Source organism: Dreissena polymorpha, chromosome 1 (assembly GCF_020536995.1).
Source record: "Dreissena polymorpha isolate Duluth1 chromosome 1, UMN_Dpol_1.0, whole genome shotgun sequence".
Lineage (NCBI taxonomy): Eukaryota > Metazoa > Mollusca > Bivalvia > Myida > Dreissenidae > Dreissena > Dreissena polymorpha.
In genome coordinates, this window is record NC_068355.1 from 52,694,414 (window position 1) to 52,713,446 (window position 19,033).

Here is a 19,033-nt window from a genome sequence, read left to right on the forward strand (position 1 = left end):
CTTTTCATTATAGCAAAGACACTTTTGAATTAAAATAATGTCACGAATAATTGAAAGTGCTACATTATTATAATTATTTTTGGTATCATTAAATAAGAGTTTTATAACATGAATTGCTCACTCAAATAAAAGTGGGTTTCTACTATACAAATTACATGGACAAGACATCCTGCATATGGGCCATAATCTGTTTAAACAGGGCTTAATACATGTACGTAAAGTGTCATTCCTGTGCAGTCCGCACAGGCTAATCAGGGCCGAAACTTTTCGCCTCAACCTGATTTTTGCAAGAAGAGACTTTTTTAAAAGGAAAAATATCATTAAAGCGGAAAATGTCAATCTACATTAGCCTTTGTTGACTGCACGAGCTAACCAGTGGGACAACACTTTACGCACATGCATTAAACCCCCTTTTCACAAAGCACTGCCCATATGTTTTTTTTAACCATTTCTAAATGATGTAGAAAGCTGCAATCCAATTTACTGTAAAGGTCATAAAGGTCATATACAAGATAAACAAGCATAATCATAGTAAACATGATTTAAATATATTTGAAGTCTTGGTTGTCATTTAACTGCTAGAATGCAAAATTAATTGATTTGTTTGTCAAGACACACCGTGCAATTGACTAACGCATCGTCTGCGGTTTATTCATAGGCTGCGGTACTGTATACATGTCGGGTAAAAGCGGAGTATTAAGTATTTCCCTATTCTTTATACTTTACGTATTGAATTGAGCAGTTTTGTGTGTGTTCTTTGAGAGCCTATGTTAAAATGACTTTGTGAACGTAATCCTTACCTTCCTAGCTGCTTACTTTTAAAGAAATCCGTTAGAATGTGGTCAAAAATCAAACAAAATTCACCACTCTTTCTGTCAAACTCTAATTACAAAGGATTTAGACCACAGATAAATATGAACAACATTTTATTGAAATATTTAATCATTTCTCTTCCGTTATTCCAAATTACAGCATCCCACATGAACACACAACATTTTTATCAATATTTAAATTCGAGTGGGGTTGGAAAAACGGCTCAAGCCAACGGCCGTGGTTACTTATTAGTTATTTGTTTGATTTTTGACCACATTCTAACAGATTTCTTTTAAAGTAAGCAGGGAAGGTAAGGATTACGTTTACAAAGTCATTTTTACTTAGGCTCTGAAAGAACACACGCAAATCTGCACAATTCAATACATAAAGTATAAACCGCAGCCGATGGATGAACCGCAGATGATGTGTTAGTCGATTGCACGGTGTGCAAGATGTTACTGAAAAAAACATCCGTTGTTTCGCTATAAGTCTTCTTTGGCAACTAACATCCTTCTAAGAATCCTGTGAAGAAAATATCCATTTCTAATTTTGCACGCAAAATAATTTGTTGCTACTGATTGAAGTTTTTTAATAGTTCAGCCAATATTAAATTGTAGACAACATTTCAGAGTAAAACCATACAGCCAGTGATTATGGTTTAGGCAATGGTAAGTCAATATATAAAGCCTTACATTTGCTATATTCTGTTGTTGGAAACATATAGCTTTGTTGCACACTGTATTAGGATATGTTTTATGAGAGAAAATATAGTGACACTGGCAGTGTTTTAATTAATTCAGTGCTCACTATACTGAGATGAATAAAAGAAACAGATTATGACAAATAATTTCTATAAGATTGTAAACTACAACAAACTGTAATACATAATTATCAGTATATATAAATATATATATATATATATATATAGTTAACTTTTGTAATGTGTATACAAATCTTAATGATTTAGTCCTTAACAATTGTTTTAGTTTCGATCCGTATCGGCTATTCAGCCAGTTTCCAATAAATGAAAATAAAAAAAAAGTACATTTTAGAATGATATTCCAATATAATAGAAGTTAAGCTAGTATAGCACTATCCAGAGTTATTATAGGATATTTGGGATAAAATTTTGAAAAAGTTAGCATAATGAATAAGTAGACTTTTGACATCAGAAGAAAACTTAACAAGGGACAAAATTGTCACAAAACCAGGTTTTCATTGTGAAAAAAAAATCTGATAAAGGGAGAAAACTCAAACTGAACTTTTGAAATGAACAAACAAAATTAACCCCCTTTGTAAGTTTGTTTAACAAAAAAAAAAAAATATTTTTAGTCGTGGCGACCTTGACATTGGAGATATTGACGTGATTCTTTCGTGCGACACACCGTACCATGATGGTGAACAAATGTGCCAAATGATTTTAAAATCTCACAATGAATGACATGGTTATGGCCAGGACAAGCTCATTTATGGCCATTTTTGACCTTTGAACTCAAAGTGTGACCTTGACCTTGGAGATATCGACGTAATTATTTCGCGCGACACACCGTCCAATGATGGTGAACAAATGTGCCAAATGATTTTAAAATCTGACAATGAACGACATAGTTATGGCCCGGACAAGCTTGTTCCGCTAGCCCGCCAGCCAGCCAGCCAGCCCGCCAGCCAGCCAGCCCGCCCGCATTCGCCAATCTAATAACCAGTTTTTTCCTTTGGAAAACCTGGTTAAAAAGCTTTAAGACAAACAGCATATTTTATTGACCTTGCCAGAATGTTACAGGCTGCCTACAACACTTCTATCTACTTCATTTATAGTTGCCAAATGAATTTGCTCTGGTCTACACTTCAGAAAGGAAATTTTCTAAAATAGACTTTGCCAAAAAAATTAGTGTCTATGATGGAATATGGCCAATGTAAAAGAACATCTCTTGCTAAAAGTTAAACAAACTATCAGGAACCTTAGAAAGCATGTTTAGGTCACTGTTGAACTTGAAAATGTAGTAATTAAATATCCAACAATTACTGTGAATGTAAACAGGTTTATCTCAATCAAGTCTTCATGTTCATCATCCAACATATGGATCAGAAAACTCCAAACAAACAAACCATCTTTACTGGGCAATATTTGAAGCTGTTAAGATTATTTGACTCAACAAAGCTATTATTAGCTTACACTTTAGCTGTTACATGCCGGATTATTCCTGTATGGCTTGGAAATGAAACCTTTAACTACACCAATGACATTTATGATAATTTAGATGAAAAGTACATCAACTGTTTGTTGGCAGGAGATGCAGAATCTAACACTACTCCTAGTCTATAATTGTACAACACACTGTGTAACTATTGTCAATACAGTAATTATATACAGAATTCTTATTTAATTGTATGCCTTCCCGTGGTTTATAAAGAAATATCAGTGAATTAAAACTGATATTTCACTGTTTGAAACAGTGAAAATTAAAAGTGAACATTTGATAATTTTTACTGTTGTACAGTGAAATGACGTCGTTTTTATGACGTTACGTCATTATTTCAGTAAAAATATACAAACGATAATTTGTAAGCATTAAAAAGAGGGGGTTGGATTTGGTGGAATATCTATTTTAATTTACTCGGGATTCTTTTTTTTCATGATCTCTTGTGAGTTTAAATTGTTTTTTTCCATCAAAGCCAATAAATAATGTCCTCTACAGGGGACAAAAATTCCACTCGTCCGCTCGTATTGACGAGTGAAATCTTGAAAGGACGAGTAAATTTCCCTAAAGCGCTCGTCCTACAGGACAAGTGAAAAAAGCTGATATTAAAATGTATTTTCTGACCAGTTAGACTCTTTTTCATTAAATAAAATCATTTTCTTAAAGCATATCTATTCCGAAAGTAGAACACGAATAAACCGGAAATTGTAATTGTAAATTTCATACAACAGGTGCGCGTTGTTATGCGAGACTGTGTATCGAGTAATTATTGGCTTTTTGGAGTAAACTTTGCGCGTCCATGTCGACAGAGAACCATCCCATTGCATTCACTGTAAGTAATGATTTTTAAAGAATTATTGAACCGCGAAGTACGGTTTTAAACCAGTCTGAATTTCGTCTGAAAATGTCTGACATAAGGTCCGAAACGGAAAGCACCCGGGCATTAGAAAAAAGGAAAACAAAGCAGTCCGTGTACGATAAGACCAAACGTTCGCGAACTGTCCAAAATATAAATAGTTTAAATAATTAAGCCTTATTAATCAAGTAAAGTTTAATTATATATTTTTTCAGTCCTTTTTCTGTTACATGTTAAGTTTTGAAAATTATACAAGATGAAGTTAGCAAAATAGTTGTCTTCATTTATTTATTTTGTGTTCCTCATAAATAAGTAACTTATGTCACTGTTTAACATTTCTTTTGTTATCAGCTGGCATAAATAGCTGAGTAAGCAGCATTTTAGCCGTGGTATAGAAAACTTTATTAGTCATATCAGCCCTTTGCAATCTTTATTTCACACATATTTAAAGGACGAGTGCATGTGTTTGCAGGACGAGTAAAATTTTTAATGCACTCGTCCTGCAGGACGAGAGCAGTTTAGAAATATTTTTGTCCCCTGCTCTATATATTTACTGTCAACAAGACAACTCTTTTTCACAAGCTGGGTAATTATAAAGGGGGGGGGGGACAGATCCTGATTTCTGTTCAGGTATTGTTTGTTTTCCCTCTGTTCTGTAACCCTTTGCATGCTGGGAAATTTGTTGTCTACTAAAATGTCGTCTGCTGAAATTCTAAAATTATCATTTTCTTTGATTTTTTTCAAAGAAAACTATCAGAATAGCAAACAGTTTGGATCCTGATGAGACGCCACGTTCTGTGGCGTCTCATCTGGATCCAAATTGTTTGCAAAGGCCTTCAAAATTCGGTTCCAGCACTGAAAGAGTTGAACAGAAAAAGGTGCATCACATCAGATGCATATAAGCAAGCTATACTGGTATCTTACCTTCTCTTGACATTCCTACTGCAAAACATTTCTTTAATCTGCAATACTGGCAAGAATTCCGTGTAAATGGAGTAATGTCACACTTTTCTTCATTTGAGCACTTATGAGTCATTCCCTGTGTTATACATCTTCTGAAGAAGCCCTGCAAGTACAATATATCAAGTATCAAGTATTTGATCAAAGACCCTTTTCACTGCAAATAGGACTTTGTCCGTGACTATTGTTATCATAGTTCAATTCATTTTTTTAAATGGAAAAAATACAAGGTATTTTATGATTATGTATGTTTAAACCCTGAATGGTAAGGACTTTGACACATCTGATATGGGTTTTATTTCCATTCAAGTTGAGAATGTCATCTTTATGTATCATTGGGAATATTTCCATAAAAACTGGCTGTCATAATTATATGAGGACACAAAGCTCATTACTTAGGAAACATTGATATTTTGACTATACAAAATATTCATTTTTTTTACACATGACCAAGCTTTAAAGTTACTGCCGGGTCACATGGACAAATGCATGTATTTTAATGTCCTTTTAAATAACTGGGACTGCCTCTCTGTGTGCGAGGTCATTATGATGGTGATGATGTCATGGTGCAATAAACAAACAAGTCATCAATAAAATAATGCACTCAGATATCAAAGCTAACCTAGCAAAGGCAGCCCACAAAAGTAACAATTAAAAATGTCTTACAAACAAAGTTTATTAAAAATCTGTTTAAATCTTTAAATAACAGAATGATATTAACTGTTCAAACTAGAGGCGGTAAAACATAAACTTCACAAAAAGGACAAATATTTACTAAGCACAAATCTTTTTTTTTGGTCTGATAAAAGGTCTACAAATAGGCCTCCACATAATTATAATTTACCTTTTGTTTTGGCACAATCCTTAGAGTAATTTAGTAATGATTTTTCTTGATTTATTCTTTAAAGGTTATACATTTATAATTAGATTGTCTATGTCTGTGAAATATCACCACTAATCAGTAATACCAAAAGATGCTACAAAATGTACAGTCGATCAACAATTAAAAATTATACTGTTAATAAAGATGAGATATCTAATACCCATTAGACTCAGATGGATGTTCATGTCAAGAAATACAAACAACAATGAATCTAATAATGCTAATTTCCATATGATCATTGGTGCAAAAATTAAGGTACTGTGTGCCTTCTTACTTCAGGGCTTTTCACCCTTATATAACAGGGGCCGAAATTCGGCCCCTGCCCAATCGAAAATAAGGTCATTTTTTCCCAAAATTGATAGAGGAATATCCCAAATTGTAAAAAAAAAATGTGTTTCTTTTTTTTTAATAAGACATATTGGGCATCTCTCAAATTGAAAGCAATGAGCTCTAATATGATTAAGAATGCACCACAATGTGTCTTTTAATACTTCTGCACAATGAAAAGACCCTGTTTCAAAACTTTTTAAAACACAGTCTTCACCAAATGAGTAGTTATGGCGCATGAAATTCCCAATTTGAAAGGCCCCTGGCCTCTTCCCAATTTCCTGATGAAAAGCCCCTCAATGTCACATGGTACCTTTTTGCACCAATCGGGCATTTATTATGTTGCGAATAACTTGGGAGCAATAACTCAAGTTATAGATGCCAAGCCAATACTAATTCAAGCCTAGCTTACATATTTCGCCAATACACATATATTTTTAGTTATGGTTTTAATATTGCAATGTTTCATTTCCTCTATAAAACAATGACATATTATAAGCATATTGGATGCAATTGTCAGTGCATTCATGCAGTCTTGTCAGTTTATGTCCCATGAGTGTCTGGTCAGATTTTGATGTCCCTTTTACCAGACATGATTGCAAAAAAGCTGGAAGCTCAAATATGTCTACCAAATAAAAAATAATGACTTTGATTGATGATATTTACCGCAGTAATTTGTTAATTTAAGAAAATGTATACTGTGAAACCATTTATTTTCGACAGCACAAACTTTCGTCATTTTTATAAAAATGACGATTTCGTCAGCACTTAAATTCGCCGATTTCTAATTTTGAATTAAAAAAAAATGCGTCAGTCAATATCCGATTTGTGTGTAATACATATTCGCGATCAATTGCAGTTGCGAAAAATCGTGGAACGAATGCGGGAACACACTTGAGAATCACTGCAGGAGGTGGGGCCTGTTTGTCACATGCCAATTAACTAGTCTTTTGTTATCAAGGGACAGTAATGGACCCTCTTAATGTATGCCATTCACACGTTCATTGTTATGATTAGCGGACAAGTGGGATCGAATAACCGTTAACGAGTGTTTGTAACAACGAAGCCAATTGCCAATTAGTCTTATTCTATAATTAGAATATTATCCAGATTGTTAAGTGTTTTTTTTTTCAAATAAAATGCTTTTTTATTCTGATATCAACATTAAAATTATAAACTCTATGTGTGTGTTTGTTCTTAAAAAGTAAACTACCGGTATATAAATCAATAATGTCAATAATGTAAAAATAAATAAATTGATACATATTAAATAGTAATAAGTGTGGTTAAACACAAACAATCAAACAGCAAACAGCAATTAAAATATTCTTTATTAATTTGTGATAAATACGCATGTTGATCACACATCGTCATATTTTCATTTGGTTTATTGTCTTTCATCGGCATTCGTTGCGTGATGGCTAATATGCAACACCCCTGAAAAACACAATGCACCTAATGGGTAATAAAGTTATAAACAATTAGCGCTTATTCATTACCATTCTACATAAACGAAGTCAACGCATTCGATACAGCTTTACTGCACACACGTTTAAAGAAGTGTAACGTGTCAGTTATGTACCTTGTGTAATCTACATCCCTTTGTGTCAAAACCGGATTAATCTTGATTACGAAACAGCAGTGAATGTGTGCATGGATTATGTTGGAATTAAATGCCTCATGTCTACGGTAATTTTAAAATATTGTTTAACTTGGTGTTTGTTTTTGTTCAAACAAAGAGCATGATTGTTCGTTAGGATCTTAAATTCACCGATCGGTCGACTGACGAAATTTATGAAAATTAATGCCTGACGATTAATAATGGTTTCACAGTAATCATTATGTGTTTGTGAATTAATGCAGTCGCACAAAATAATGATACATTTCAATGATATTGTGATATATTTCTAAATATAATGCATGAATTGTTTCTTGATAACCATTTTGTAGAATAATTAATATCTAAATTTCATTGTGTAATAAATAATGGTTTGTTTATAAGATTATGTTTGTTTGACAATTTTTAAGTAAAGGTCAGAATGTTCAAAACCATAGTCTATTTCGTTGAATACATAGGTCGACAAGCAATGATCAGTCTGGTATTCATATTTCTACCATTACTAACTATGGGGAAACCATGTTCCTGAACCACGATTTTTTTTCAAGGAATTTGATTGTTGACCATGATAAAACATGAACAACCAACAAAATCAATGCAATACTATTGTGGCCATGGTTGACATTTAATTCGCCCTATTGGTGCAAAAGGTGCCATGTGCCTTCTAATTTTGATATCACATAGTACCTTTTTGCACCAAGAGGGCAATGTAGCCTAATCTTCTCACCTTACAGCCTTCACACGAGTCAACACCATAGTGGTATCCCGATGATTCATCCCCGCACACTTTGCAGGTCGGAGTTTTCCCACTTGTGTTCTTCATTCTGGTACTACTAGTGCTGATCATCGCACTTTCACATCTGAAAAAAGTTATGCACTTTATTGATCATGATACCAGCAAACCAGATCGTTTTTAACATATCTACTTTTTAACTAATCAACACGCAATTTGATCAAATTAAGGATATAAAATTGTTGTCTATATTCATACTTGCACAAAGCCACAAAATATTATTTCCATGCAATTCTCTTTTTTTCAACACTACATAGGGCTTTGGCAAATTCTTTGACACTTAGTCAATACAGTGGGAAAAAAGAACAACCTTGAAACAAAGCTGGCGTCATTGTTACTTGATGGTGGTGCATTAGAATTATCAATAACCTATAGTGTCAATGAATTACTGTGCAGAAGAAAGTAGAGAGGCCATTCCAAGAACATATTTCAGGTCTTTTGCCTCTTGAAATGTCTTAGCTAAAGCAGTGACATAATCTGTAAGTTTATCATTTCAGTGCCATACATTTATTGTAAGTATGAATAGGTCATGCATGTTTCTAACCAACACACCTCGGCTCAGCACTGATTACAAACACACCTAGATTCAGCACTGATAACCAACACACTTAGACTCAGCACTGATAACCAACACATCAGAGCTCAGCAGTGATAACTAACACACCTAGCTCAGTGCTGATAACCAACACACCTAGGCTCAGCACTGATAACAAACACACCTAGGCTCAGCATTGATAACAAACACACCTAGGCTCATCACTGATAACAAACACACCTAGGCTCAGCACTGATAACCAACACACCTAGGCTCAGCACTGATAACCAACACACCTAGGCTCAGCACTGATAACCAACACACTTAGACTCAGCACTGATAACCAACACACCAGGGCTCAGCACTGATAACCATCACACCTAGGCTCAGCACTGATACCCAACAAACCTAAGCTCAACAAAAACAAGAGATTGCCAATCAATATGGTCCCCAGTACCGGTGAAACTCCACCATTGTCAAATTTTAAAACAGGAAACCGTCGGAGACGGGTGATGCTCCCCAAAGGTTGTTTTTTTGTCACAATATTGCACTATATATTCAGATAAAAGAAAACGTCTTGAGGGCACAGTAGTTGGGGAACAAGAATTTTTTTATAGAAAATTTCAAAGGGCCATAACTCTGTAAAAAATCATCCGACCAGAACCCGCTGATAATATGCACATCTCCTCTTGGTAGTGAAGCTTCCCATAAAGTTTCATTGAATTCCAGTCATTAGTTGCTGTGAAAAATAGCCCGGACAAGAATTGAACTATATGTACAGTTAATGGAAAATTTCAAGGGGCCATAACTCTGTAAAAAATCATCCTACCAGAACCCGCTGATAATATGCACATCTCCTGTTTGTAGTAAAGCTTCCCATAAAGTTTCATTGAATTCCGGTCATTAGTTACTGAGAAATAGTGCGGACAAGAATTGCACTATATGTACAGTTAATGGAAAATTTCAAAGGGTCATAACTCTGTGACAAATCATCTGACCAGAACCCGCTGATAATATGCACATCTCCTCTTGGTAGTACTGCTTCCCATAAAGTTTCATTGAAATCCGGTCATTAGTTGCTGAGAAATAGCCCGGACAAAAATTGTGCACTGACGGACACACGGACGGACGGACAGACAAAGCGGCGACTATATGCTCAAACCCAAAATAAATTTTGGGGGAGCATAAAAATATTTGTTGCCATAGCAACCAGAATTCTTGATGTAGGAACAAAATGAAATGACATGCATAGTATCCATATTGCCATCTATCCATGTTTCAAGTTTCATGAAAAAATATGAAGAACTTTTCAAGTTATCGCAGGATCCAGGAAAGTGTGACAGACAGACTGACTGACTGACTGGCACACAGAGCGCAAACCATAAAACCCCTCAGGTTTCATGGGTAGGGGACAATAACCAACATGCCTAGGCTCAGCCCTAATAACCAACACACCTGGGCCAACACACCTAGGCTCAGCACTGATACCCAACACACCTAGGCTCAGCACTGATAACAAACACACCTAGGCTCAGCAATGATAACCAACAAACCAAGGCTCAGCACTGATACACAACACACCTAGGCTCAGCACTGATACCCAACACAACTAGGCTCAGCACTGATTACAAACACACCTAGGCTCAGCACTGATAACCAACACACATAGGCTTAGCACTGATACCCAACACACCTAGGCTCAGCACTGATAACCAAAACACCTAGGCTCAGCACCGATAACCAACACACTTAGGCTCAGCACTGATACCCAACACACATAGGCTCAGCACTGATAACCAACACACCTAGGCTCAGCACTGATAACCAACACACCTAGGCTCAGCAATGATAACCAAAACACATAGGCTCAGCACTGATAACCAACACACCTATGCTCAGCACTGATACCCAACACACCTAGGCACAGTCCTGATAACCAACATACCTAAGCTCAGCACTGATAACCAACACACCTAGGCTCAGCACTGATAACCAACACACTTTAGCTAAGCATTGATAACCAACACACCTAGACTCGGCACTGATAACAAACACACCTAGGCTCAGCATTGATAACCAACACACCTAGGCTCAGCACTGATAACAAACACACCTAGGCTCAGCACTGATAACCAACACACCTAGGCTCAGCATTGATAACATAACACCTAGGCTCAGCACTGATACCCAACACACTTAGGCTCAGCACTGATAACCAACACACCTAGAATCAGCACTGATAACCAACACACCTTGCTCAGCACCAATAACCAACACACTTAGGCTCAGCACTGATAACCAACACACCATAGGCTCAGAACTGATACCCAACACACAAAGGCTAAGCACTGATAACAAATACACCTAGGCTCAGCATTGATAACCAACACCTAGGCTGAGCACTGATAACCAACACACCTAGGCTCAGCACTGATAACCAACACACCTAAGTGCAGCACTGATAACCAACAAACCTAACCTTAGCAAAAATAACCAACACACCTAGGCTCAGCACTGATTACCAACACACCTAGGCTCAGCACTGATAAACAACACACATAGGCTCAGCACTGATAACCAACACACCTAGGCTCAGCACTGATAACCAACACACCTAGGCTCAGCACTGATAACAAACACACCTAGGCTCAGCACTGATAACCAATACACCTAGGCTCAGCACTGATAACCAACACACCTAGGCTCAGCACTGATAACCAACACTCCTAGGCTCAACACTGATAACCAACACTCCTAGGCTCAGCACTGATAACCAACACACCTAGACTCAGCACTGTCTTCTTTCCTTACCCTGTACCTTTTGGGATCCTACATCTTTTTCTTAGTGGTTGAATGTGTATGTGATGTAGTATATAACAAGAGCACCGCATAACGGGTGCCACGCTTGGCTACCGGTGAAGTTTTGATAAATGAAATCTTGTCAGAATAATTTTTTTAAAGGTCACAGTGACCTTGACCTTTGACCTAGTGACCCAAAAATGGGTGTGGCATGTATAACTCATCAAGGTGCATCTACATATGAAGTTTCAAAGTTGTAGGTGGAAGCAATTTGATTTTAGAGCTATAAAATGTAAAGGTTTTAGCACGCCGCGGACGTCGGACGATGAGCTGGCTATGACAATACCTCGGGTTTTCTCCGAAAATGCCGAGCTAAAAATACTTTAATGCAATAATAATTTTAATTACATAATAAAAAGGCTACATTAAGATAAATTTTAACCTAAAAATAAAGCATCTAAAAGGTTACTCTCTATTTTTTTCTGTTATAGTTTGGTCGGACTGACAGAAACTAATTCAGACTGACAACTTTTTCAAGTCAGTCAGTCTGAATGACGGACGGATTTTTCAAGATTTCTTAAACACTGCACTGCATTGTCTTCTTTCTAATCCATTCAATGGTCCTTGTATCAGTCTCATGTTTTTTTAAGCTAGTGGACTTGTGAATGCACAGGGCATAACATTTTATTGCCAAAAAAACAAGTACTTGATAAAAGCTTGATGTGTTAACTTGTACAATTAAAAAAATTCAATTGAATACCTGTATTACAAACAGTGATATGGACATTTTGCATGTTTCAATAAACCAGACACTAAGCAGACATTGACGCCAACATTTTGGTGAGAAGTATAGCTGTGACTTTCTTTTTATAGTCCAGCTTAAAGGGGCCTTTTCACAGATTTTGGCATTTTTTAACTTATTCATTAAATGCTTTACATCGATAAATGTAAACATTGGATCGTAAAAGCTCCAGTAAAAAATCAAGAATAAAATTAAAAAGAAGAAAAGAACATTGCCCGGAACAGGTTTCGAACCAGTGACCCCTGGAGTCCTGCCAGAGTCCTGAAGTAAAAACGCTCTAGCCTACTGAGCTATTCCGCCGAGTACACGTATCAGACGTATTTTATACCTTATATAAGCAATCTTCGTAGTTTCACAAATTTTAACGACAAAAACAGAACTCTCCAAATTATTCAATCGTTTCGCGTTGCAACGCTTTATAATTTTTAGGTTTTAAAATCGTCAAAAGATGCATATAATGGCTATATTAGACCATGGTAAATGTTCAGTATTACTGTTTCCTCACAATTATCATAACTAAAACGAAAATTTGCGAATCTGAAACAACTTTTTTCAATTTTGTCAATTTACCAAAGCGTGAAAAGATCCCTTTAACAACGGTTGCAGCAGCGAAATGTATTTCCTTTTCAATCTGTGTAGTGTGAAGACTCTAAAGCTCTACATGCTTGGGCTATATTAACTACCTAGCAGTTAATAATTAAGCTACTATTTGTCAACTCTTTTACCTGTCAATTAAATTGAGGCTTAATGCATGTGCATAAAGTGTCATCCCAGAATAACCAGTGCAGTTTGCAAAGGCTTAATGCATGTGCATAAAGTGTCATCCCAGAATAACCAGTGCAGTTTGCAAAGGCTTCATGCATGTGCATAAAGTGTCATCCCAGAATAACCAGTGTAGTCTGCAAAGGCTTAATGCATGTGCATAAAGTGTCATCCCAGAATAACCAGTGCAGTTTGCAAAGGCTTAAGGCATCTGCATAAAGTGTTATCCCAGATTAACCAGTATTGTCTGCAAAGGCTTCATGCATGTGCATAAAGTGTAATCCCAGGCAGATTTAAGCCAGAGCTGCTGTCTGCAAAGGCTTAATGAATGTACACAAATGTCAACCCAGATTAACCAGTGTACTCTGCAAAAGCTTAAGGCATGTGCATAAAGTGTCATCCCAGATTAACCAGTGCAGTCTGCAAAGGCTTATGGCATGTACAATAAGTGTCAATCCATATTAACCAGTGTAGTCTGCAAAGGCTTAAGGCATGTACACAAAGTGTCAATCCAGATTAACCAGTGTAGTCTGCAAAGGCTTAATGCATGTGCATAAAGTGTCATCCCAGATTAACCAGTGCAGTCTGCAAAGGCTTTTCAGCAAAAACCCTTCCAACTTTCATTGCATTTTTGTTTAAAGGAAGTCGCATCTTAGCAAAATCCCAGTTCAGGCGGAAAGTGACGTTCCTGATAAGCATGTTCGTACTTCACAGGCTAATCTGGGACAATGCTTTACGCACATGCATTATAAGCTCCATCTTCACAGTATAAGGCTCTTTTTGTTTTGTTTTGTTTCTTCAACATGAGCAAATCCAGATAACTATTTATAGCAAGTATACTAGAATTATTTACCTTACATTGAATGTAATAACCGTAACAACTACAATCTAAGGATACAAGGATCATCTTTCTTGAATAATTGCCAATTTAATGTGCTTAAAAATATCAATTTATTAATTAAAGCATTATGTCACAAAGCAAATACCTCAGGGACTAGATTGTATGGAACAGTATGCATTCCTTCATTATATTCACTCAGTAAATTTACAAGTAGCAAGTAAATAAATCACATTGTAACAGATGCATGATGCATGCAGAACATAATTGGGAATAATATACTGCAAAATTATGAGTCAACAACAATGGTACATATAACCTCAGTCTACACATCCTAACACATTTATATGTTATTGCTTATGACACTCAATAGTCCCTGAAAATACCATCAACAGATAGAAGATGAATTTTGCAATACCCAAGTAACTGTTTTCATATCTTTCTTACCTGCATTTACATATCAATGTTTTCCAGTTATTTGTTGACATTATTTTCTATCATGATAAAGGTGCGCTATTTTGATTGAATTGGAATTGAAAAATTTCTGGTATAAATCAGAAAAAATGAAGCTGTAAACAAATGTAACCCAAGTGCCCCAGTTAATGGGACAAGATGCTGGTTTTATCCATGCAACATCATACTTCACATAAACAGAGCTGTAAACAAATAAAACCCATTAGTGCCCCAGTTAATGGGACAAGGTGCTGGTTTTATCCATGCAACATCATACTTTACATAAACAGATATTTGAATGTAAGATATACACATTAACCTAGTTTACCATCAACCAAAATATAAATAGTGAATAATATACAATTGACAGTTGTTGTAAATATGTTGCATTCATTATATGAATATGAAATCGTTCAATAAAGTTATTAAAGAATGAAGCTAGTTAATTTAATGAACTATGAACTGTTATAACTAAGAAACTAATCTTCCAAGCATTAGCAATTAGTGCTTTCCACAGGATTTTTGTCAGGCACCCCGGGGCTGATAGGGTTGGTTCGGGAGGGGTGTCGCCTCCCAACGTTGATGTTTTTAAAATTAACGTGTCAATTCACGTTCTGTGGTGCGTTATAACTCAAAGAAAAAAAGTGTCAAAAGACGTCATTTGGTGCGCTATAACTCTTCAAGAAAATCCCCCAGTCATTAAAAATTATTTTTATATTTTTATATTGTGTAATTGTTTTAAAACTTTCCCGCACAGATAGTAAAATCCCGACTCAAACGATTCCACAATACATCCGTTTCAACCCGACTGAGGGACTCTATTACTGTATACTTTCTAGTGCTGCAACAATATACCAGTATATCGGTATATATCGCAATACGCAATCCGCATATTGTATTGCGATACGATTTTCGTCATACCGGTACAAAAATTTTACAAACATGCATCTTAATTTCGTTCAGAAAAGCCATCCAAAATAATGATATCAAGGTAAACAAAACGAATCGGTATTTTGTAAAAATAAATTGTTACGTAAAAATGGCATTCTAAAAAGTCTATTATACAGAGTAGCGTTGTTACATGGGAGCATTCATTCTATGCTTTAAACGAATTATCATTGAATTAATTACGCACAACTAAATGTTTCGTTCGATTCTGAAATGAGCATTATTAAATTTGTTATCCGAATTTCGGAAACACGATTCCGAAATGTAATGCTAACGCGACAATAAAAAAGTGCTTTATTCTTTTTCTCAATAAAAAGCGCGCGAAAATTAGACAGACATGTAGAACGTCGCGTGCAAAGTGTGGGTGTATTTGTGTTGTATAAAACGGGAACATCATGACAGGTTGGTTTGTTTACTTTCGCTTCGCTGGTAATCTATTTCCGGTGGTGATGATATAGACAGTGTGGCAACTGCCATTGATGTGATTAGTGTGGCCCACTGAGAGAAAACATTCAACACTAAACAGGGTGTTGAGAAGGGGGTACTTAGGCTGGTGGCAAGCGCTCGAAACAAAGCATCATGGTCGCCGTATGTGCATCCTTGACTGGTTCGTACAATTTTTGTTCAATTATTTGTACATTTTCATTTGTATGTATAATGACGACATGTGAATGATTCCATAGTTTATCTTGCTATTTTCTAAAACATTATTACAAGCTATCAAAGAGTTAATTTCCGAAACCATGAAACATGTGCAAGTAACAATAACAATGTGTATTGGTAGCAATTAGCGGCCCAGTTCTAACGCCATAGTAAGAGCGCATGACAAAATCAATATATCTTTGTTGCTGATTATAAGGTGTCAACAACAACACATAGCTAGGGATCGAGTGTTGTTTTAGAAGGTCATAAAAGAATTAGACGTTGTCTATTTTGGCATAACAGACATCGAATTGCAACTTTTTTCTTAAACTTTCAGCATTTATGCAAGTGGACATATTATCATGTAAAACTTCTGTTATAAAAATTCCTTTTTTAATTTTCAATTTTAAAAGCTTTTAGTGTTTGTTTTTTTAATGAGAAAGAAACTGCTGTGCGGTACTTTAGATTTATTACAGCGATGCACTATAAATACGTTTTCATATGTTACAGCAATGACATGTGCGCTAAATGCGACCTAAAAATTCCCAATTAAAGGTTTAAGTAGAAGATTTTTTTTTTTATTACGTTTAAACATTTAATTCATCTCCAAATCTGGCTCTATAAGTTGAACCTTATCAAATATAATATTGAAAACACTTCATCAATATTAAAGTATTTGTAAACATAAAATCAACATTAATTTCCCAATTTTAGTAAAAAGGATGTGATATTTCCCAATCCAAAGGGACAGAGCCCCATTACCAAAATGATGAAAAAAACCAAGAAGATTAGACAAAACAATTATGTTGCAATTAGAGTGTTGAATAACAAGTTTCATATTGACAACAATGATGACACACGACGGACATAAGGTGATCGAAAAAGCTCACCATGAGTATTTAAATGTAATAAAAAGCATTCTAGAAGACTTTGATGATGAAATCTTACAATGAAAATGTAAAACGAAACAGCCGCCTACCAGTAAATTATATCTTTCTTTGCAACAGCTATAACTGTTTGTGACAGATGTTTTAAACTCGTTTACTAACGTTCTTCTACACAACTACATCTACCATGAATAGAAGTATCCTTAAGCTAAGTTAAATAGGTTTTTGATTATTTGTGTCTTTATGTGTTTACATTTATATAACTACTTAACTTATCCCTCTCCTCCATAAAGTGTGGATGACCTAGATTACTGCCAACTGTATGTGTGTATGTAAACACGCTTTAGAGCAATGTTAACTTAAGGACAAAATCACAATGTTATCTTTATAATTACTACGCAATTGAATTAAATATCTTACCATTTCAATAAAGAATTCAATAAATCCAGATGACAACAGATAGTTTCATAATATTAAGCAATAATTATAGAATCCATTATTAATCCAGTTCACTGCTGTAAGACATTTTCTACATTCTTTATGTTGCAATGAATTTGTCTCACTGTTCTATACTCTGCAACATAGAAAGGGCTACCTAAATCAGAGAGAAGAAGTTGATGCCACAATTTCCTGCTTAGTACAGGCAGGTACACATTTAATATATACACTTATTTCATTCAATTCAGTGCAAATACACAACAGTCTTACTGTAACTGCAATATATCATAACACTTTAGTGTAAAGCACTATTTAACACATAAACTTTACAAATTTATACAGGAGGCCAACATTGACAAAAATGGTGACTTGTCTATGAAGAATAGAGGTGGCCAATAAATGACATAAGAGTTCAGTAGTAAATAAAAGCCCATGGGTGCACAATTCAATCAGTTTAAGCATTGATCAAAATCAGCCTCAGACACAGGGACTATTTTTTGCACTAGCTGCAAGTGGTTAAACCTTTGCATGCTGGGAAATTTGTCTTCTGCTAAAATGTTGTCTGCTAAATTTCTAAAATTAGCATTTTCTTCTTTTTTTCGGCGTAAGCTGCATTAAGCCAGCTTTTCACCCTGACTTGACCTTTGTAAGTGTCCAATAATACTCAAATAAAATTTCCCGCGGCTAGGTACGAATGAATACACTTCATTTATTCCATTGGCTGATTTGAGTATAACACCAGAACATTGGAAACATATCTGCGTCTTTGTAACACTGTTTTACTGCATGAAACAATTTTATCTCTAATGAAAAGGCTCAATAGATAGAACAGTTTTACAATCAATTTTCGACATAAATACAGTTTGTGCGTTCACCTTTTATTTTCAGAGAATTAACAGCGCAAAAGCGTTTATACTAAAGGCTATGTTGTCATATTTAGTACTTACTTGCATTGCATTTAAACCCGCGAGGTTTCGGGTCATTACGCGGCCATTTGTGAAAGTCAGAGTTTATATACAGTTCATCACCGGAGTTCGCAGAAGGGGTTGCGATCATTGTGTTACACCGGTCTTACTGACAATAACGTAGTGACTGTAATGCATTGCATTCCAATCCGCAAGGTATCAAGGTTTTGCGGTCAGTTGCAGAAATCTTTATATAAACGCCGTCTCGTAAACTTTGTGCACTTGAAGTCTGTTTTGATCAGAGAGATACTAAATAAAGATATTCGGCGATATTATTGTGGTATGTCAATCATCGATTTTTAATATGGTTTCAACATTTGCATGATAAGGACCAATTTTGATAAAATTAATTAGAAATATTTATCCATTTGGACCAATTTATTAAGCATGAGCACAATAATTCACTATACTATAATTATGCAATTAAATAAGATTCGAGTATTGCCGGCTGACCTATATGCACTCGTTTATTTTCATGTTTCTTGTGTTTTTCTATTCTGTAAATATAGATATCTG

At 35.5% G+C, this 19,033-nt stretch overlaps 1 protein-coding gene across 7 annotated transcripts in view; it reads right to left on the reverse strand.

Annotated features, from left to right (window-relative positions):
• The window catches only part of LOC127880874 (nuclear hormone receptor E75-like), a 107,412-nt gene that overhangs the window by 43,714 nt on the left and 44,665 nt on the right, over positions 1-19,033 (reverse strand). For 5 of the 7 annotated variants that reach the window (XM_052428350.1, XM_052428370.1, XM_052428363.1 and 2 more), the window contains 2 exons: positions 8,383-8,515; positions 4,792-4,933 (listed from right to left, as the gene is read on the reverse strand). In XM_052428350.1, coding sequence (XP_052284310.1) covers positions 4,792-4,933; positions 8,383-8,515 — 275 coding nt within the window. Of the gene's footprint in view, positions 1-4,791; positions 4,934-8,382; positions 8,516-17,206; positions 17,228-17,534; positions 17,687-19,033 lie in introns of those variants that run through there. The other 2 variants (XM_052428379.1, XM_052428396.1) reach the window with 2 other exon arrangements.